The sequence below is a fragment of the Protopterus annectens genome, chromosome 16.part0 (assembly GCF_019279795.1).
Source record: "Protopterus annectens isolate FY-2018-M chromosome 16.part0, PAN1.0, whole genome shotgun sequence".
NCBI classification, from domain to species: Eukaryota; Metazoa; Chordata; order Ceratodontiformes; family Protopteridae; genus Protopterus; species Protopterus annectens.
In genome coordinates this window covers 591,860,109-591,883,290 of record NC_056750.1, presented here as the reverse complement: position 1 = coordinate 591,883,290, position 23,182 = coordinate 591,860,109, and the positions used below count along the sequence as shown (strand labels likewise).

Sequence of the window (23,182 nt, the reverse complement as noted above, 5' to 3'; positions counted from 1 at the left end):
GGGAACCCCTGATTAAAGAAATCAAATCTTCAGCCATTTTGAGCATCTGTTTCTTAGGCATGGGGCCTTGAACAAGAGACTGAAGTGCAGTCCTTTTAGATTTAGTAGGAGTCTTCAACTTAGAAAACGTTTTAATGGTGAGAGTCGTCGGTCTGAAAACGCCTTCAGAAACCGGTGGCGTTTCTGTAGCACCGACATCTTTTGAAGCAATGTCGTCGGAAGGGCCTGAACTAAATGGCTGCGTCAGCCTGGTGCCTTCCGCCAAAATTTCTGTAGTGGTCTCGGGTTCCAGATCTGCGGTAGTCAGGGGCTGCGTCGGAGCCTCACTGAGGACCGGAGACCGGATCAGCCGAGGTCTCGGAGTCTGGCTTAGGCCTGGGCTGTCTGTCCTTATCCCTGCGTTTTTTGTGCATGCCGGTAGTCGGTTGCTCCAACGGCATGATGTAGTTAAATTTCCTACCAAAGTAGTGTCATGCGAAATCAAAGCGTCTTTTAATAGTACGCTTATTAAACCTAGCACAAAACCGACAAGAAGTGACGTTGTGGTCTGGGCCTAGGCAAGGTATGCAATAAGAATGAAAATCCTTATGTGGTATTTACTTCCCACAAGAAATACAATTGTTAACTTTTTCTGACATCGGTCTGAGGCAAGAAAAGTTTCTCCAACAATGTACTTAGCTTTATAGAAGACTTCGGTCTGAAATTCGAATTCGAAAATCTCAGGAGTCGGCCGACCGGCACTTGCGAACTGCTTCGGGCACCGCGCGGCAAGAAAGACTGAAGAAAATGGCGTCGGTTGCACTATGTATACCCCTGGCGCACTGACGTCAGGGAAGAGGCGACAGCAACCGACGCCGGACCAAGACTTTGGAATTCCGGCCGACTGCGGGACCGCCTGATGACAGGATAACCCAAGTGTGATGACTGCAGCAGGGTAACACGACGAACATCTGCAGCACCAGGAAAACAGGTTTGGGACAAGAATGTGATTTAAAAGATCTTGAGCAAATATATAAATATATAAGTATACAAGTATAAATGCTTGGGAATTGATGAAGGATCGGCAATACAACACAAACAAATGTGAGTAAAACTTAGTAAGGAATATTTTAGAAGACTTAGATTAGTCCTGAAAACAGCATTGACATCTAGGAACAAAATCCAAGCAATAAACCAATTTGCTTTTCCCGTCCTTACTTACAGTTTTGGAGTGATTGATTGGCCCCAAAACATGTTGGATAGATTAGATATTAAAACAAGAAGGATGCTTCATGCTTATCAAATGATCTATAAAAATCAGTGCATACCAAGACTATACATTCCCCGTTCCAAAGGAGGGATGGGCCTCCTTGAAATTGATTAAATGTACAGATCTGCAATTGTGGGACTCCATACATTATCTGCTGACCTCACGAGACCCAAATGTAGTGAAAGTTTTGAAACACGAGTAGAATAAATCTAAGATGACTTCCCCGCTTAACCTAGCAGAAGCAAACTGGCGTCAAGCAGGAATGGAAATCAAATCAGAAGTAGATAAAAATCAGGCAGCAACTGAATGTGCCTAAAAACTAAAGAAAGAATATAAGGTGAAGGATCAGATGAAAAGGCATGAAATGTGGAAAATGCATAAATATAGTTGCAAGCATAGAAAACTTCTGGAAGAACCTCATTTTGATCAGGAACAAATGCAGGAATGGTTAATGAGAGGTGAATTCAAACCAAGAGACGGAAGGTTAATATTGGCGGCTCAAGATAGTGGGCTATGTACACGCTGGTTTACAAAGTCCATTCAACATGTGGGAGAAACAGACAAATGTAGGTTTTGTAAAACCGAACTGGAAATAGTCGCACACACCGCTACTGGTTGTGACATACTAATGGCAGGACTGTATACTGAAAGGCACAATAATGTAGCAAGACTCTTGCACTGAGGATTGTGCAAACATTATGGTTTTGAAGTGGCTGAAAAGCACTGGAAACATGAGCCACAAAGCATCACAGAAAATGAAGAAGTCTACAACACAATTCAAAAGACAGATGCTAGAAAACCAGATATAGTGGTCCAGGAAAGAAGACAAGAGTAGCATTGATCACTGAAATCGCCACACCCAGTGACTTTATAAAATATCAGGATCTGCAAGCAGAAATGAGAGCAATGTGGAAGAAAGATACCCAAATAGTTCCAATAGTAGTAGGAGCAATGGGTCTTATAAAAAAAAAGTCTAAAATCTTACTTAGTTATGCTACCAATACAAGTAACTCCGTACAAACTGCAGGAGGAGTCATTACTGGGCACACTGCAGGTGCTGCGAAGAGCACTTTTGGCTGATATCAAAGAATGAAACAATACTAATTTCATGAACTTTAAACATACTTTGACTTAGGAATGGGGTCCATTCCCATCATTGTATTAGAAACCCAAGGGATTTTGGAGAAATTAAAAAAATGGAAAGGTGTTGCTGTAGAGACTTTTTCAAAGAAGAAGCATTACTGGTGGTCCTAATTGTTAATGGGTGCACATTCCACTGTTTGGCAATAGAGAACGAGTAGAGCATTTGGCCAGCTGGAAGTTTTGTTTTTTCTTCTTGCAGGAGAAGCTGGTTTTCAGATAAGAGAGGCCTGTTTGGGTGATAGTAAGTATAGGAGTAAGGGCTGGGCAGACTGATGGTTTGATGATGATTTTGTGAGCTGTAGCCAATTATAAGTATGTGACACAATGTGGGAGTTTGATCCAATTCAGTAAGTGTAAGGAGGAACAGTGATGGCAGGAATATTTTGCATTAGTTGCAAACTTGGCAATTTTATTGTGGTGGGTCTCGTGGATGGTTTTCAGGGAGGACTGGATATTGGCAAGGAGAGGAGCACCACTGTTTTGTCATTAAATGTCCACATTTTTATTTATTTATTTATTTTAAGCTGAAGATGCATCTATTTTTCAAGGACCTTTGTTCTAAGGGTGTAGTCAGTAAATTCAATTTTGCACTCACAACCTCTTATTGCTGCTTCCCAACCTGCATGGCATATAAAAAAGGGCACATCATTCATGCCCCCCAATCCTACCAACACAATGTGTGTAACATTTTCAGGGGTTCAGTCCAAAACCAACTAGAAATATTGTTTTTTTAGATTTGAAATCCTTTCTGTAAGTAAACGATATGCATGTTGTTGGATGAATTAATTTAGATTATTATAGACATAATATTTGCCTGATAAGGTCCTAATGTTGCTGCTGATGCTCAGAAAAATATCCTATTCCTATTCTCAATGTCCGCAAACTCAGACGTATGACCTCAAATCCAACTTTATAAATTGCCATGAAAACAACGTTATAGATTAGGATTTGTGATAGGAAGAGAAACAGAAATAGAAATAACCAGTTGTGACTATCATTAGGAGGCATTGTTACTGTTTTCTAAGTAACGCAATGTACACTTCCGCTGTGCTGGTACCTATGCGTGCAAAAGCAGTTTGAATTGATGTCGGTTCTGTGACAAATTGTAAACAAAAATGGCAGAAGTTGACACTCCTTGGTTTGGTAAAACGGATCCTGGTACTCAGAGACAGGTGCAGCAGGAGAAACTCTGTCAGATCAAGGTAACGTAGGACTAAAATAGCTATGGTTTGCTTTAGTGAGAATGCTCATTACACTTTAAAGACACACACAGTTAGTTTTAATGACACTAGGTAGGTCCAATCAGTAGACAAAAAGGGTACAGCTTCCAAGGAAGTTAAGGTGCATAAGATATACACTCGGGGAATTTGTTTTAGTTAGCAGGCAGGATAACCTGTACGTTTGTTTTATGAATGATTTTATCAGCGTGTAGTAATACGTCAGTCTGTTTTGGACTGTTAGTATTGCTGTGGCAACCAACGTGCTGCAACTGCCTGAGAGAAATTGCTTCTTATGCAACTTTTGCCTTTTAGTCAAGAGACAGAAACATACAAAAGTAAAGTGCGATACGGGTTCAAAATCTCTGGCAGTTTTTTAAGTATTGCTGTTTATTTAGTTACATGGCTAATGCGACAGTGGGCATAAGCATTTAGAGAAATTAAACCAACTTTTACAATGACACTGTTTTAAATACAAAGACATGCCTTTTCTTGAGATAGTCAACCCCTCACCACCACACACACCATGTTATTGATCTCCATCAGGTTACAATCTGTCGTAAAACTTGTTAATTTTACTTGCGTCCCTAACAGCTTTCAATCTAGTTAGTATAGCCTTTTATAGGGAGTTTAGAAATCTGAGAGGGCAGAGTTATGCAAATAATTCCTTTCAGCATTTTTTTTTTTCATTTAGAAGTTTTCATGCCCTTTCACGGTAGTTGTGCACTTCTAAAAGGTATCGCAGTTTGCGTGCTGTTTCAGGAACACAAGACAGCTGTATTGCAGATTTGCTATGTCCTGGATTTGTGGTTAACTCAGTAATTGATAATGTTACGATTTTCAATTTACTTCAGATAAATATCTGGTAGAATCAGGCATCGTTCCACTTGCGAACATGCAGTAGCCTCGGTGTGCAATTCAGTTCAGGCATGACACTCAACCAATCTGCCATTTCCAAAATACAGAACATTACCTTTCACAATGAGGAAAAAATTATGGGCAAAATGTGGGAGCATCTAACAACTTTTATTAAAAACTTTAAATAGGAAGCTATATTTATGAAAAATTATTTTGATGAATTAATGAGATCCAATTTATTTGACATGGGTATTAATTATAAAAATATAACTCTGTGTGGCAGACTGTCAATGTAGACTGCAAGGAGCATAGACTTTTTAAGACACAAAATGAGGAACGCTCCTCATGAGGATGTACACATGAAAGGTTTGAGTTTAGGCTAAAGACATGCTGCCATTGCAACATTTAAGGTTGCCACCTTTTCAAATGGCCAAAGTGGGACATTTTTGGTACAAGCATCAGATTTTGCAGGCCGAAAGATACCCCCGGCCAGTACACAGGACAGAACTTCACTTCTTTGCCTAAATAAAACGTGATTTTTTTTTTTAAAAAGCATCCCGGCCAACCTGCAGCTGTAAGTGGGAGGGCGCTCACCCCCTCCCCCATGGTTCCGACTTCCGGTTACACTTCAGCAGGGTGCTGAGAAGAGTGCAAACTTTAATTAAAATAAATATTTACTTAAAAAATACATACATCAATAAAAACTGCGCCCTTTAAGAGGCTGGTCTGTACGGCGCCCTAGGCGGTCACCTAGTTCACCTATGCCTAAGGCCGGCCACGCATACATGCTTAGTTTTCTGTTTCTTTTTGACAGGAAAAATGGGGCCAACTGTGTTACTAATGGCAGCAGCATCTTTCACAAGGATGAGCACAGCACTGTTACACAGTGGGAAAGCCTCAGTTGTTCCCTGTCCCAGGACAAAGAGCAGCAACTCTCCTTTGTCCAATGAAGGGATTCCAACAGACGCAGAGGATGTGGCTAACCTCTGTTCCATAGTGGCTGCATGTGCTACATCAGAGGGATCTGGGGTAAAAGATGAGTGGTCTAAGATACAACAAATGGCCTCACCCGTCATTCACCTGTGGTTGAAGCAAATTGCTAGCAAGCTGTGACGACGATGGCTGTTTGCTTAACTTTTTTTTTTTTTTTTTTTGTGTGTGTCTGGAAGAAGGACTGACCATGGGACCAGTAGTTTGTTTCATAGTCAAAAGTAGTGCCTCTTTCCCAGGGCAGACAAGCAGCAAAAGCCGGTAAAAATGACAAGTCTTTAAAAGTCAAACTTTTCACTGAAAAACATAGTAAAAAACACCTTTAAACACTTTGGCAGACCCAAAAAGAAAAACAAACATTCTCCACAAAAAAGGCTTTTCAGTTACTTTAAACAACTTTTAAATTGAAACGAAAGAAAGACCGCTGCCATTTAAAAGTGCAATACAGTCTTGTGATAGTCCGTTAAAACACAAAACTCCTACCTTTAACATAAATATCCTGAAAAGCAAAGTGAAAAAACACAATTATTTGAAAATAGAAGGTTTTTGCACAGAGGGAATTTACTGGCCCAGCAAAGGAACAGCACATGCCGATAGTCGATCCACGAAAGCCTCAGTAGAATTTACTCTTCAATGGTAATAAAGCTCTAAAAGGCTTGGCACCCACACTTGTCTTTCAATCAGTGCAGCTCAAGCTGCTCAACAGTTTGGGAGTGTGGAAGGTGCCCTTAAGCTTTGGAAGCTGGCCGGCTGTTATATCCTAGGTAAGATATAACCCATATAGCCAAAACTACTGCTGTAGAGATCAATAGGATTAACATCTGAATGCTGTACTCAGTTTGTGATCTGACCAAGTCCCTGTACAGTGGGAGTATTAGTTCTTTTCTTCTGGAAACCCCCTCCCCATTAATATACTCCCAGTGTTATCAGTTCTGGTGTGAACACATGCAGATCCTTTTCCTGCTCTGTTGCAATCTGTCCCATTCCTCACAGGTGTCACTTGATGCCAGGGTTATTGTGGCCTATTTGCAGCACTTTGCATTTGCTTGCAATGAACCCTCAGCAGCCACCTTTCCGCTCATTTATTCAGCCTTGTCAAATCCTTCAAGAGATTGTTTCCCTAACCTTCATTGCTGCAGCTTTGTGTCATCAGCAACATTGTGTACAGTAAAATAGAATAATTTTAAGCATCCACATATGACTCAGCTAATTTCATGCAGACTAGTCATTTATTTCACAGCTAATCTGTTATGTGGCCAATTTTACTCATTTTAGTATAGAAGAAAGGTGTCATACCTGATAATCCCATGATTGGCTAGCTGGTCCAGTTCCACAGCCTGTTGGGTCTGCACAACTATGGAACAGTTTGTAGATGTCATAACATATCAGCTCCCCAGAAGAATTGTAAAGCATTCCTGTTATACATAATAATTAAACACTTGAGAAGCATGTCCATTTTCAAAAAGAAAAACATTTTATTACTACTAATTCAGCTGCGTTATACATGGAGTTAGTGTAAAGCATTTAGTGGGTTTACCCCTTTAGGGTGCAAAGGTAAGAAGTGCTGTAACTAGATGGAAAACAAAGGAAAATACATTTTATAGCTCCCCAATTTAGGGACCCAACAAACATATGCTGAGAAAAAACACTGTAGTGCAAAAATCATTAACTAATAACTGTATCCATGAATGTAAACAAATTTAAACTGCACAAAAATAACCTGATTACTGACACTTGGTCTTTGTTGACATTTGTTTGTGTGTGATGTGTGGCAGCTACTGCAATGATCAGTTTTCTTAAAAAGATGCTGAATTTTCTATCCCAGAAATACTTCAGCAGCTTCTTGCTATATACTAGAAAGCAGAATGGCTGGGAACACTTGAGATTCTGATGGACTACTAAGAAACTGGTAATGCACCTGGAATGTATAAGCAGGATGGCATTTTGGGTGACTTTGTGAAAGTTTCCAAGTTGCTGCTCTACAGGTATAGAAAAAGAAATTATGTACCTACCATAACGTTCCATGTTAGTTGTCTTCATCTCGCCTTCCTTCTTGCTGTTTGGGTTCCGAGCCGATCCTCGGCTCCGACTTGGCCATCTTCTATAGCTCGAGAGCTGTTTACTGGCTCGAGGCTACCTCTTATCCCAGAATGCCCAGCGTCAGCTACCCAGATCTCGTTTGTGATAGCGCACACTAGACACAAGTAGAGTAACCAGTTACCTAAAAACTGGTTGTCCAATACACCTAAACAATAGAGAGTCATAAATTACCTGGCATGTGAAGTAATAAAAGATACTCAGGCAGCGAAAAACAAAAAGGAACTCCTCTCAATCCTCTAGGGAGGAGGAAGGAGGGTGGGACGCAAGAAGGAAGACGAGATGAAGACAACTAACATGGAACGTTATGGTAGGTACATAACTTTTTATGTTAAGTTGTCCATCTCGCCTTCGTTCTTGCTGTTTGGGACAGTGTCCCTAGCACCTAAAATCCCTGGTGGCTCATTGGAACAGACTCTTTAGAACAGTAGAACCAAAGGAAGCTGTGCTCCGGGAGGCCATATCCACCTTGTAATGAGAGATTAAAAGTGTGACGGTTTGCCCAAGTGGCAGCTGAACAGATTGAGTCTATGAGCAACCTAGACTGAAAAGCTACAGAGGTGGCTAAAGCTCTAGTAGAATGACCTTTTGGTTTAGCTGGTAACTCTATTTCTTAACTGATAAATAAGGGCAATAGTATCAGATAACCATCTGGATAAGGTCACCGTAGAAAATGGAAGGCCTTGTTTGTTGAAAGCATAAGAAAGAAATAACTGGTCTGACCTTTCTTAGTTCCTTAGTTCTATAGAGATAAAAACGCAATTGTCTGTGCACATCCAATTGGTGGAGCTTGTATTCTGCCTTGTTGCTGTGATTGGGAAAAAAAACTGGGAGATCTATGGATAGATTTAAATTGTTCTCTGAGCAGACCTTAGGAATAAAGGCTGGATTGGTCCTCAGAGAAACTCTGTAATAAATGTGTTTGGTCTCCTTGGAGTAGGTTCCACAGAATCTAGAGTTGACCAAGCCTTTCGAGCCACTACAGACATGAGTGGATCGAAAGGAGGAGATACCCAGGAGGTGGAAGGTTGGGAACTGAATGCGTCCAGGTATACAGACTCATCCTCGGTAGGGGCTAGGGAAGTCCAGTCCCTCCTCTGCCTAAGCATTTCAAGGATGTCCGAAAAGGAAACCTCTTCAGAGGGGGATCTTGGGGACCCTTCCGAGTCATCCATGTCTGTATCTGAGGTGACAGACTCAGGGGAGTCTATGTGCTTCCGCCTGCACTTCTTCCGGGGAAGCTCTTCCAAGTGATCAGGGGAGGCTTCGGAAGAAGAGGGATCACCCAATAGGGTGTCCTGGGGCATAGGTACCCTACGCTTGGGGTCTGGAGGAGGTGTACAGGTTGGAACAGACACTACGGGGGGAGGAGCCGATGGAGCTGGCAGTAGAGCTGTTTTGGGGGACAGCACACTCCACATGACCTCAAAGGTATCCTGACCTCTAGGCAGAGAAAGCTCCAGCTCCGAAAAAACAAGAGTCCTTCTCCGCGACAAGGGTGATGGCTCCAAGGCCGATGTTGGAGCCGAGCTCACCTGTGCCGAAGATCCAAGGGGGGGAGTGAGAACGGGATCGGACAAGGGTCCGATGCCACTCCCCCCCCTCGGAGCCGACGAGAGAGCCCCGGCGCCCAGATCCCTCAATAGAAGGTACAATCGAGGTAATCAGAGCCGACATCGGAACCGAAGGAGAGATGATGATCGGCGCCAACAGTTCTACTACCTGCAGATCCATGGTCTCTGGCTCCGAGCTAAATGTAGTCGGAGGAGGAACAGAAACCTAGGCGGTTGGAGCCGATACCTGTTGAGGTGGGCTGGACAGTAATTTTGCCAGTGCCTGTGACTTAAGCAACCTACTTACTACTCTCTCCACATCATGATATGATGATCGAGAGGAGTGGGAAGAATGATGGCTATGTTCACTCTGTAACAAGGGTGACTGAGGTGCTGAGTGGATGGACCCCAAGGACAGAGACCTCAGTCTCTGATGGCTCCGAGACGGCTCTGAAATAGCAGATGGAGCCGACGGAGGAGTTGCCTTGTCGGTGCCAGCTGGCACAGACATACTTGGTTGGTCAAGTAAAGGAGTTGGCTCCAAAGATGGAGCCGATGGCTTGACAGACTTAGGGGATTTTGCTGGTTGAGTACTTTTAGCCGGAGAATCCTGAGGCTTCAATAATCTCCGAAGGATTAATTTGTTTTTGCGCTCCTGCAGGACCCTTGGACTAAAAGCTGACATATAGAACAGGAGTCCTGCAAGTGAACAGCGCCCAAACAATATACACAACTAGTGTGCCCATCTGTCAGACACATTTTCTTACAGCATGAGTCACACTTTTTGAAGTCAGATACCTTGGTATCTTTACACATTTTCCCAAGAACACCCACAACAACAATTAAGAAAATGCTACACTAAAAAAACAAGAAACAAACGGTCTTTTTTTTTTTTTTTTTTTTTTTTTTACAGTTAAGGAACAGAAAGGAGAGCCTCTAATTTAAGTGTCTGTCCTAAAGGGGGGGGAGAACTCTCTAATTTAGACGAGTTCAGGGGAAACAGAAGGCCTGCGAGTTATGGAGTGACGGCCACCAAAGCTAAAACACACAAGAAAGTGAAAAGGGATAAAGTAATATATATATATATATATATATAGACAAAAACTTGATAAAAAACTTAAATTTTCAAGAATAAACAACAGTTATAATAGAAAAAAACTATACTAAGCCTGAGCCAGTAATGAAGCAACCTCGCAGCTGAAGCGGCAAATGAGATTTGGGTAGCTGACGCTGGGCATTCTAGGATAAGGGGTAGCCTCGAGCCAGTAAACAGTTCTCGAGCTATAGAAGATGGCCAAGTCGCAGCAGAGGATCGGCTCCAAACCTAAACAGCAAGAACGAAGGTGAGATGGACAACTTAACATAAGTACTTCTGACATCTGATATTGTAGCACATCTATGGGCATGTTGCCTAACCGAATATTATATTTTTGGCTATTTATGGCTGCCTGACAGCAGCTAGGGAGTACATTGGGATGCTGTTATTTTCTCGGTGGACAGAAGGCGAAATTACCTCCAATGTTTCAAGGGAGGTAGGCAAGGCTGCTACAGAAGTTAGGAATCAACAGCACAGACCGCCCTTGCGTGCCCCCTTCCCTTGTAAAAAATAAATAAATAACCAAACCACCCCCCATAGCTGGCTTAATGATGAGCCCTAACAGTTGTCAGTCTCCTCTCACCTGAGTGATGGGGAACAAATGAGCTAATAGAGATGGTCTGATGGTTGGCAAAGCAGTAAGGGTAACACACGTTGGGGGCGAAAAGTGAAAAAATATATATTTTCTTCCACGGGCCACTTGCTGGTGAGTGTGGGAAAGCCACTGTAATTTTACAGCACCTTTAGCTGATTTTTCATAACAGCAGGAAATTTTTGGTTATTGTCATTGTTAACTATTACTGCTTGCTACTTTAGGTCCTAAGAAGTTCTAGAACACCTACTATTAACTGCCACACCAACACTTTGTCCTCAGATCCCTAGGTGAATGCCCATAAGAATATTATAGTATACTGTTTACATACTTGAGTTTTTTTTTTTTAATTTATACTTCAGGTTTCATTCTAAAATGGTTAAAATAGAAACAAATGTGCACATATAAGAAATAAATCAATGAAATGCAAGAGGAACATGAAAATATATCTCTACACTAGTTTCCTTTTTCACAGATCACTTGAGCCTTCCTCAAAGAAAACTGAAACCTTTTTACTTTCAAGTAAAAGCCTAACTTACCCAGAATGTGTTCACAAAGTACATATGAAAGACAAACCCATTCCAGCATTTACAATCAGCCCCAGTTAGGAAATCATATCTATCCTAATGTAATGAGCCCACACACACACACATCTGTATTATCCTAAGATGAAAAATGAAGTTTTTTTTTTTTGCCTCTGAAGCACCAGGCTACAAGCAATTCAACTCTCTCACAACTGATGCTTATCTGAAATACTTTGATATGTGATAACTCAAAAATAAAGATACTAAACAAGCAGAGATCTTAAATCTTAGCCACTTATAGATTTTCACAGAATATTCAACGTTTCTTATGACCAAACTGATGCTGACTGCTTACCTTGTCTTGAAAAGACAGGATTCTTGTCCTACCTATAATCAAGATGACTGATTTAGAACCTTGTGTTGTCATGGACAGTCCAGTGGCTTGCAGGGAAGGAATACTATCCATTGAAGAAACGTTTAAGTCAATTTAAAGATCCATTCAGTGCACAATCCACAGGGACTGAATTATGGTGAGAGGGGAAAAGGGGCAATATCTCAAGTTGCTCCCCATTTACAAAAGCCCAGCATTCATGTCTACCTGGGTAAAATTATAATACAAACGTATTTTTTCCATTTACATCCTTTTTCTTTCATCTCTTGTGAAAAATAATCTAATTTCTCAAATGCTGATACAGTATCTGCTATTAAGATGACATCCAGGCATAAAAAACACTTGTATTTAATTATTTTTAAAAAAATTTTTAACCTTTTTCAGCGAATACTTACATGCCGAAAAACACTACATAAAGCTTACTGTATACGGTTTGCACACGGTAACAGGAATACGAGCATTCCTCCTTTCAGCTGATCTTTAGATTCTGCTGCAGATGAGCAATGGCTGGAATCTCCTACCTGCCAACCTTCTTACAGGAAGTTTTCTTACAACTATTGTTCTTGTTCTTAGAGGGATGTTCTGCCCCTGCTGGTGCATGCTTTCAGATCCCTGCACTGGCCCAAGTAGGGCATTCCCTGCCCTAAACTCTCCAGTTCTAACCACATGGAAAGTACAGTTGTGGGCAAATGCACTTAACATAACACAGTGACTTCTTGACCAACTTTATTTTAGCTTGGAAGGTTAACAAACAGATGGAGCGGAGTAAACAGGCCATGAGTTTCTCAGTGCGAGCCCAAATCAAATTTTACCATTTGCTGTTTATCTCATCGTATGATCGTTACGCTGTGGAGCTGACTGGAAAATATCGGTTATATTCTGGTGGAAACTCTTTTCGACTGGTTTATTTGCTGACCATTTGTATCCGAGAATAAGGGGGCAACAAGAATTTTCACCGTATTGCTTATGGTGGGTTTCAGTTTTGGAACTTTCATTTCAATCGAGATTTGCTGGTGTTTGTGAAGGTTGGGGCTATGCTACAGTTCGGTGGATTGGATCATATCAGTAAAATACTATACAGCAGGCTACATTATTGGTAAACGCTTTTCACTTTGGTATCTTTGTGACAGTGTTTACAGGTAAAGCGTCTCCATTTAGGCCAATTTATGGGAATAATATGGTATGTCCGGGACTGTGTATCTTGTTCAAGTACTTTTCGGAAGTGCATTCGCCGTTGATAGCATTCTTAATTAAACTGTTTTGTGGAAGTCATTGACTTTTTCGAGTTTGGCAAGGCCCGCCATTTGCAACAACTAAGGAGCAGTTTCATTATTGACAACACTTTCAATAGCAAACATCATCAATCGCTTATGTATGTGGATTTAGTGAATGCCTTTGGTTTTTTGGAACTGTGAATACCATCGTAGGGTCCACCATTTCAAACAACTATGAGGCTGGGAAACACCAACCATTACTAAACGCCTATACATGCATAATTGTTTCAAGTTTTTGGAACTGTGAACATCGTCGCCTAGTGGTAACTGTTTAAATGGGACAAGGGCTTTTTGAGTTGCCCCATATTTATTTTGAACTATTTGAACAGTAGGAAGTATTCAGTCACCCGAGTTTGACGAACACGGTCATTTTCTATTCTTTGAGACTATCATATCTATTGTATGTGGTACCACTGTCTTATGTAAACAAGTGACAGTAATTCTTTAATGTAAATTAACATACAGTAGAGTGATATGGTGTGGTATTTAGAATCTGTACGGCTTTCTGTTGGTCACTGTAAGAGATTTTTATATATTTGGTAGGGGATTATATTACTCATTAGTAAAGGTGGGGAATTATTTACCACAATTGCGCATGATTTAGCCTAATCTGGATTGCATCTATACGTACTATTTTTATCTGTTCTCATTATTTGATCACCCATCAAGTTTCGGCTTGTATGGTGGGAACAAGGTTTTATTTCATGCTTCTATTGTGGGTGTATTGACATAATATATCTCACATATGGCAGTGGTTGTGGACTATTGTTGTCATAACTGGTCAGTTACTTTCATCTTACCATTGGTTATGATAGGTATTATACTTGTGTGGTTAGCTCTGTAACTAGGAATGTGAGTCCCTTCTTGTTGGTTATATTGTTATTTTTTCAGAAGCGTACCCTAGGTGTGCTGCACTTCTTATATGCTATACAAAAGCAACAAACGGGATTCGTGTCCGCACAAGTAAGAAATAAACCGAAGGGCAACAACATCTGTTTTATATGTTGTACAAGTTAGTTATTTAACTGTATCTGAATAGAATATCAATAGTATAAGAAACCCTACTACTGTATGCATTTACTATCTTTTCTATTTTGACATTGAAATATTTACTTTAATTGTATTCTGCCTGACGTTGTTATTGCATAACTTAAAATATTTTGTTTATTTTGCATGTATTTAAAATTAAATCACACTCTCACGCCATCAAACCCAAAACACCCTCTATTCTAACCACAACATTTCATATAACTCCTCTCCTTCTACAACCATCCACAGGCCTCTAACACAGAGAACTCAATTACCATGTTACCAACACCACTCTTCCACAAACATATCATCCCATTACTCTTGCCTTCTCTATCCATATGTCTTTACTTACTCTCCATCATTACCACTTATCACCACCCACTTAACACCATGTACTGTATCAAATCACCCACCCTACCACACATCACAAACAATCTCTCCATACCTGCAAACACACAACTAATTATATATTACCCTTTAATCTTACAACTCACCTCTCCTATCCATTATACCTCACAATCTAACAAACACCTTAGCCTCAAATACCACTTCCTAACTATATTCTACCTTAAAACCATCACCAGCAATGCAGCTCATCTACTACTAGGAGGTGACATTCACCCCAACCCTGGCCCAACAAACACCACCCATACCACACCTGACCCCAATCACCCATTTAAACACAAATACACTGATTTAGTCATACTAAACCTAAACATTCGCAGTATCATAAATAAAATAGAACAGTTACACGGAACCATCTCTGTATATAACCCAGATATTATAGTGATTAAACATGGCTTAAACCCCACATTAAAGATAACTTCAAAACTCCACCTTGTTTCAATATATTAAGAGTAGACAAACCTCACAGAAAAGGTGGTGGCATTGCCCTTCTTTACAAATCCAATTTAAAAGTTCAGCTACTTCAAAAAGAAACCCCAAATTTCAACACTGCCGAGACCCTATTTACCAAAATCCTATTAAATCAATACAAACTAAACCTACTCAGCATTTATATACCACCAGGAGACAACATTAAGACACTAGAATCTATACTCCACTGGGCTTCCCATTCCCTGTCCCAAGAAACTGTACTCCTAGGTGTCAACATAGACTGAACACCATACACTCACCCATAGCCACTAACCACATAAACCTATATAATTTCGTACAACTCACCCACAAGAATTGACAAAATCACCAAACGTGAATCCACCTTAGACTGGATCCCGACTAACCAGCCCAATACAGACCACCTATCCGGGATACTACCTGATTCCATCAGTGACCATAACCCAACCTTTCTCCTTAGGCACAAACTAAAATATACCAACACCCCTGCTCTCTTACAAATCTGCTCCCACAAAAACTTCTCCCCAGTACAAGTCTCAGAAGCCCTAAAATCCTGTGACTGGGCTACTATAAAACCTTCCCCTGGATATTGCAGTAGAATAATTTAATGCCAAATTCCTAGGGATTTTAAACCAACTAGCACCATTGAAAACAATAAGAATGCGAAGTAACCCTGCTCCCTGGTTGAACAAAGCCACAAAAATCTTACTCAAGACAAGTGACAAAGCTTGGTTCACTAAGCAAAAATACAAAACTCTCAAAACTAGACAAAGCTTTGCTGAGCTCAGAAATAAAGCAAAAAAACAAACAGGTCAGGTTGGACAAGTTAAACCACTATATTTCCCTACAAAGGAAACATAACCCACAGAAATTCTGGGCTGCAGTGAACATCATCCTCCAGCCTGGAAAAGTCACCACACCACCCCCAGATATCAAAGGTATTGATTCACACATAGCCTCTAGTTTCAATAACTACTTTACCTCTTCAAGACTGAACCTGGTAAGTGCAATATCACCCACAACCCAACCTCAACCCTTAAACTACCAGATTAACTCCACCCCCTTCACACTCACCCCAGTACCAACATCTACCATTCAAAATCTCTTAGCTAAACTCAAATTTACCACCCTAGCTGCCGACAGTCTTCCAGCTAAATATCTGCAAATTGCATCCAAGGCCATCACCTACCCCTCCCTACTTATTAACAGATCTATTGCTCTGAATACTATTCCTTCATTATGGAAAACCTCATATATCATCCCCTCCACAAGGGAGGTTCATCTACTGACCTCTCCAACTACCGTCTCATTGCAATCCTATCACCTCTCTCAAAAATTCTAGAAAAATGTATCCACCACAAACTCCTTACCCACCTGCTAACCAACAATCTGCTAACTAAAACCCAACATGGATTCAGACCTTCCCATAGCACCAATACTGCCCTAATTAACTTTTCCAATACCATAAACTCACACAGGAACCAAGGAAAGCTGGTCTCTACCACCTTCTTAGACCTATCCAAGGCATTTGATACAGTTTCCCATAAAAAACTCCTCACCTGTCTAGCAGAACTCAACCTTGATGACCCCACTCTACAATGGTTTAACAGTTACCTAAACAACTGGTCACAATCTGTCAAATGGGGCAACTCCCTATCCCCCCACTCCCTGTCACATGTTGTGTCCCACAAGATTCAGTCCTTGGCCCCCTTCTCTTCAACATATTTACAAATAATCTCCACCTAGCTACCACTAAAGCCAACATTGTCCAGTATGTGGATGACACTACCTTAATCTGCTCAGCAACAAACATCCAATTACTTCAAAGTAAAGCCCAAGAATCCTTCACTGAGGTAGAGAACTGGCTAAACAACTACCGACTAATACTAAACCCCAAAACAACACAGCTAATACTATTCCACCCAAACACTGCAATGCCACCTTTACCATCATGTCTACCAATGGCACCCTCATCACTCCAGTAACTGAAGCTAATCTCTTAGGCATCACTATTGATCATCAACTTAAATACAATCCCGAGAGCACCCCAGCACTACCAGGTTATACCTCATACCATGCTTTTCGGCCCCAAAACTTGGACCGAACCACAAAAGGAGGGGGAGTATCGATATTCATCAAAGATACCCACACCTCCAGGTTGGTGGCAAAGCACGAAGCATCAGAGACTATCCATGTGCAACTAACAGTGGGTAAAACTGCCTTCCAGTTTATAGCCTGCTACAGACCACCCTCCCAAACCCAGGAACCCCACTCGGCCTTCCTGAGAACACTGGAAAATATGAAGGTCTCTCCAAACACCATTATATTGGGCGACTTCAACTACCCAAACATAGACTGGGAGCATTACTCTAGCTCCAACACTCTAGCCCAAAGGTTCCTAGAATTTATAAACTCAAATGCTATGGAACAACTTGTTACCACTCCCACAAGAGTGGAGAACATACTGGACCTGATCATCACCAACATGGGGACTCTATGCTCCAGACCAGAAGTGTATCCCTCACTGGTAAGATCAGACCATAAACTAATCTCACTGGATATTCACATCCCGACCCCACCCCTGCCCAGAAAACCACAGTGAAAAACTCCTCTAAAGCAAATTTTACACTCCTCAAAACTGAGGTGGAATCCTTCAAAGCCCCCGGCCCTGTGGAAAATACAGCCCAGACCGCAGAATCCTTTATAAACGCATTCTATGAACACCTTCAGGTATGCATGGATCATGCGATCCCAAATAAAACCAAGACCCAATCCTCCAAAGGCAGACGTCCTGTCTGGTGGACCCCAGCCATAAACAAACTATACAATAGAAGGAGGAAGCTACTAAATGATAAAGCAAAATCCCAAAAGGAAGGCATCACTGATCAGTATTAGCAAAACACTACGGGCACACATAAAATTGTCTAAGGCCAGCTTCGAGAGAAAAATTGCACAGGACACTAAGGATAATCACAAGGCTTTCTTTAGTTATGTTAGGAACCTGGGTGATAATTCCCAGATATGCTCAGAATTAGTTCAAAATGACAAAAAATACACCGAACCCACAGACATTGCCAACATCCTAGCTGACAGGTTCAGCGCAAACTTCTCCCCCCCCACCAAAAGGGCAAATATCTATCCCAGCAGAGTGCTGCCCCCCTGACATCTCAGATGCTCAGGTAAGAGCCGCTCTCTCCAAAGCAAAAAACACAGCATCAATGGGACCAGATGGTGTCCCGGGCTGCGTCCTACATGAACTCGAAGAAGAGCTAAACCCAAACATAAAACTACTGTTCAATCTCAGCCTTACTACAGGATATGTGCCCAAAGAGTTGCGTACAGCAACAGTGGTCCCTCTCCATAAAGGTGGTGCCTCAACGGATCCTGGAAACTATCGCCCCATAAGCCTGACTAGCTTGGTCTGCAAAGCTATGGAAAGGATCATCATGGACCTCATAAATAAAGATATTGGGGACCTACAAACACTGGATCCTACCCAGTTCGGCTTTGTTAAGGGCAGATCCTGCCTCTTAAACCTGGTTGATTTCTTTGAAACAGTCACCAAGGCCATTGACGAGGGGAAGGTGGTCCACACAGCCTACCTGGACCTCGCAAAAGCCTTCGATACAATACCCCACTCGGGCATTATAGATAAGCTCACCAGCTTAAATATAAACCCCTATGTCACTAGATGGATTGCAAACTGGCTCAAGGACAGAACCCACATGGTTAGAATTGCTGAGCCATGTCAGACTCCAAACCAGTTACAAGTGGTGTCCCACAAGGCTCAGTCCTGGGACCTCTCTTGTTCGGTATATATTTCTCGGAGGTACAGGCCAACACGGAAGGACTGTGGCTGACCAAGTTCGTAGATGACTGCAAACTGGGTGCCATAATCGACTCTCCAGCCGACACAAGCATCCTCCAAAAGGGCCTCATAGAAACAGACAACTGGTGCCAGAGCCATGGCCTCAAGCTAAATGCCAAAAGTGTATAGTCATCCCTTTGGCAAAAACAAAGTGCCCACAAATTACCACATAGGTGGAAATCCATTAAGTACAGAAGAAGTAATTAGGGACCTGGGGACCCAAGTTGATAGCAATCTCTCATTTGACAACCACGTGGCCAAAGTGGTTAGAAAAACATTTTATATAGCCCACCTAATCATGAAGGGATTCACATCTAGATCAGGGAGGTCATCGTGCCTCTTTACTCATCCCTCATCAGGCCCATAATTGAGTACAATGCCCCTTTTGGGATGTACCTTACCAGACACCTGCAGCAACTGGAAAGACCCCAAAAGTACCTCACCAAGAGGATCAAAGGGCTCAAACAGATGCCATATGCTGCCCGGTTAAAGAAACTCCAGCTCTACTCAGTGGCATACCGCCTGTTCAGAGGAGATCTGTGCCTGACGTATAAAGCCATGTCCAACCCGCAATTAATGGACATGCTGCACCTCAGAAAATCCAAATCCCATCGAGCTAGAGACTTGAACCTCAGCACTGAAATAAATAGGACATGCTGGAGGGACAGATTCATAACCCAGAGGCTCCCTTCACTCTGGAATAAAATCCCAGTCCAGGTTAGGCAGAGTCCCTCATTGACTCTCTTCAAGAGGAATTTTGATGAGTGGATGGGAGATCGTAGGTTTACCCCGGGTATCACTTCTGTGTCACTGTTAGATAGAGGCACAGTATACTAACCTCGAAAAAGGGCATAGCAAAATAAATTTAAAATGGGTGGCGAAAGCCAAACACATTCTGGCTAGGCTTATAAATGCCCTAGGGCAGATAGCCTGGTATGAACCTATGAACCTATGAACAAGCACATATCCCAAACTATCTCTAAAGACAATAAAAAACTAGGTTGCCTATATTGCTGCAAACTATTCCTAACCCCTGAGACTAGAACAATAGCTAGAACTCATCTCTTATCAACACTACTTTATGCCTCTCCAGTTCTCACCAATATTAACAAAACCAACCTGAACAAACTCTCTACATGCTACAATAAAATAGCAAGGTTCGCTGTCAATAATAGATCACATTCCCACCATTGCCTATCCCTAACTAAACTGCACTGATTAGAATTTCCAAACCTCCTACACTACCACCAACTGATCATAGCCCATCAAATTCTCTTCCATCCAGAGGAGTGCCCTGCCCTTGCCGATATGCTAAACTTTCACAACCCTAAAAGGGAGCTATGTTCATGTATCAAAAACCTGACTGAAGTTAATCCATGCAATAATAGTTCTGGGGAGGCCTTATTCCCCCATGATGTTGCCAAAGCATGGAACACCCTCCCACTTGAACTCAGGCTACAAAGTCACACAGGCACCTTCAAAGGCCTTTTTAAATTACACCTCAATACTAACCCTCTCTGCAACTGCAAAGACCCCCCTTGAAGACCCACTTTTCCATATGTAAGTGACCCGTTGAAGCCTTTAATACATACACTATACTCTCACCTGAAATGTACTTTTTGTATATATTGTAAATAATGGTACTACTCCTGAGTGTCTTATTGTTCTACATAATTGTTTCTTGTACTTCATTGTTTCTCTTATCTTGTATGCCAGTTTTATTGTTATCTAAAGCATGTATGTACACTGTTATTTCTTTGTTGCTTTTCTCCCCAGAACTCCACTGAAAAAGGACATGATGTCCAGTTGGACTTATCCTGGTAAAATAAATGTTAAATAATAATAATAATAACTCCCAGCCAGAGACTGCAAAAGCAGAGGCTTCCTCCCTCCCCACAGGTATCACAACACAGGTCTCACTTTGGAATGTACAGACGTGTGGCTCCCTTATATGTGACCTCCATTAGTGCAGGCTCTCCTTGGTTCTTCTAGTCAGAATCCCAAACAGGAAAGGATAGATGTAGAAGCCAATTAGTCATTCTCATATGCAAGAAAGTAAAATACAGTTCTATATCCATAGGTTAAAGTATCATGCGGGTCTGCATGCTAACATTTCTCCAGAAAGAAATACTGAACTATGCTAAAACAAAGCAGAAATGCTTAAAAACAGGTCATTTATTAACATTTAGGGCTACTAGTTTAAATACAGCAGTAGAGGAAAAACTAAACTGATTTCCTACAGTATTTCATGCTGGATGATAAGAAGGCTGTCAGTTCTATTTCCATACCACATAGTTGAGTTAACTTTCCAATACTGACACTGCAGTGCAGCATAAGGGGCGGGTATTACACTAAGTGTGACATCTTTTGGATGAGATGTTAAACTGTGTTTGTGGTAGCATGACTGGATATAAAAGAACGCATGGCACTTATCAAAAAAAGGAGGAGAAGCTCCCCAATGCCCTGGCCAAATTTTCCTAGTAAGTATGAACACCATCAAGGGTGTCCTTCATGAAAATAATCCATTGGTCCAGCGGGACTAATCCAGTATAAAATAATTGACCATTCTTTGTATTTGAACATAGACCCATATTATTTTATAAACTTTAAAACAAACTTTACGAATGTCACATATTTCAAAGGGATTTAAATGGGCATACTGAAAAGTGCAATCACAGTCAGGCATAAAACAAAAATGAAATGTGATATAAAACAAACAATCCAAGAAGAAAGTGATTATTCTCTGTATGTATGGCATCTCTTGTAAGCCACACGATAAATCAATATGAAGATCCATGTAGCTCTTTGCTTACTTACAGTTTGTCACAATCTTGCATAAATAATCAAGATGCAGGTTCCAACCAAAACTAAGAAAATAGTCTTGTATTAAAATATGCAGCTACCTTATATACTGCACCTTATATGAAACTGCATTCTTTGTCAAGCTTCCAAACGAAAAGAAAACACTGCAGGAATAGATAAAGAATTAAGCACACCACTTTTTAGGGCTCTATCAAAATAAAGGAAATATGTCAGCAGTTCCATGTAAATGGAATACTAAATAAAGTTAATATCCAGTTTATATATAAAAAATTGCAGAAGGTAAAATAATTAAGTAAACCTTCCTTAAAGTCTGTTGCCAGCTTACAAGAAATATGATAGTGAAACCATAAAATAATTTAACAAATGATAACCCCTAACCCAGTCTTAAGCTCTATAACATGCTTCAACTAATGAGATTCTGACGGAAGGAAGTTGTTGGGCAGGTCTTGTCTTGGTTGTTTTCTAGAGGACAGATAATTTATGTGGAGAGGCAGAACAGCTGGAAAATTAAGTTTTTGATGCTGCTCTCTGACTCTTGCCTTCCTCTTAATAATTGTGTTAACTTTGAGATGGAAGGACCAAACAGAACATTTCCTGTCACTAGACTGTCAAGGATTTGAGTTTTCACGTCTTCAAACAGATTTTCTGATAGCCAGGCAAATCTACATACCCTTGTACCAATCACAGCAGTTCTGGTAGTGTCATCAAATGAAGTGCAAGCACATTTTGAGGTCTGAAGACCTACAGTTAATGCATTTTTAACCACAGAAAACATATCCTCCTTTTCTTAAAAGTCCATACTGTTTTCAGAACAATTTTTTTTGAAAGAAATAAGAGCTAAATATTTATAAGATCCCACTGCCAAAGCACTAGAGACATAAAGCACTTTTACTGTACCTGCAAACAAGTCATTTAAATGCTTGGAAGTAACAGAAACCTCAGATGTTGCTTGAGCTGCCAAAGTTAGAAAAATCTGATTTTAGATTAAAATAATGGTAAGAGCTTTCCTTATCAAATATGTAGAAGAAATCAGCTGATCTGTGGGATGGTAGCTGAGGGTCAGAATGCTTTGAACTCTTATTCAAGTCTTAAAATGTTTTAAAAGAGGGGTAACTCTCACATGGATTCTGGGATTTTAAGCTTTTGAGAAAGCTGTTAGTAGAAGGCACCTTCATTAAAAGGTGCCCATAAATTTCGCAGGTTATTAATGGTGTCACTGAAATTACCCTCAAAGTGGAAGACCTGAAAACAGAGAGGAGTCCTGTGATCAGAAAACTGACTGAAAAGGCACGTTAAAAATGCACTCACCCTCATCAGAAGAAAAGAGAGTAACTGCTCTCCCTTTTTTTTGTAAAGCCTTTAAATGTACCAAGATAGCTGTAGGATACAAGTTTAAACTCTAATATATACTGGCCCCTAAAGGAATTATCACCCTGAAGATTTTCACATGAGCTTTAAGAATCCCTTCTGCCAGTCTTAATTCTAATCTTAGGCACAGGAAAGACTAAAGGAAAAATTCATCTATTCTGGGAAGCCAGTACCTAAAGGAGGTGCAGGCATGGGAGCCCACAGGATGTTTTGCAGGGGGGGTGCAAGCCCAGAGCCCCCCCCCCACAACCATTC

At 41.1% G+C, this 23,182-nt stretch overlaps 1 protein-coding gene across 2 annotated transcripts in view; it reads right to left on the bottom strand.

Moving 5' to 3' along the window:
* DPP7 (dipeptidyl peptidase 7) overlaps nt 1-23,182 on the bottom strand; it is a 2,619,404-nt gene that overhangs the window by 731,115 nt on the left and 1,865,107 nt on the right. For both annotated transcript variants that reach the window (XM_044058506.1, XM_044058507.1), the window contains exon 8: nt 6,754-6,872. In XM_044058506.1, coding sequence (XP_043914441.1) covers nt 6,754-6,872 — 119 coding nt within the window. The remainder of the gene's footprint in view (nt 1-6,753; nt 6,873-23,182) is intronic.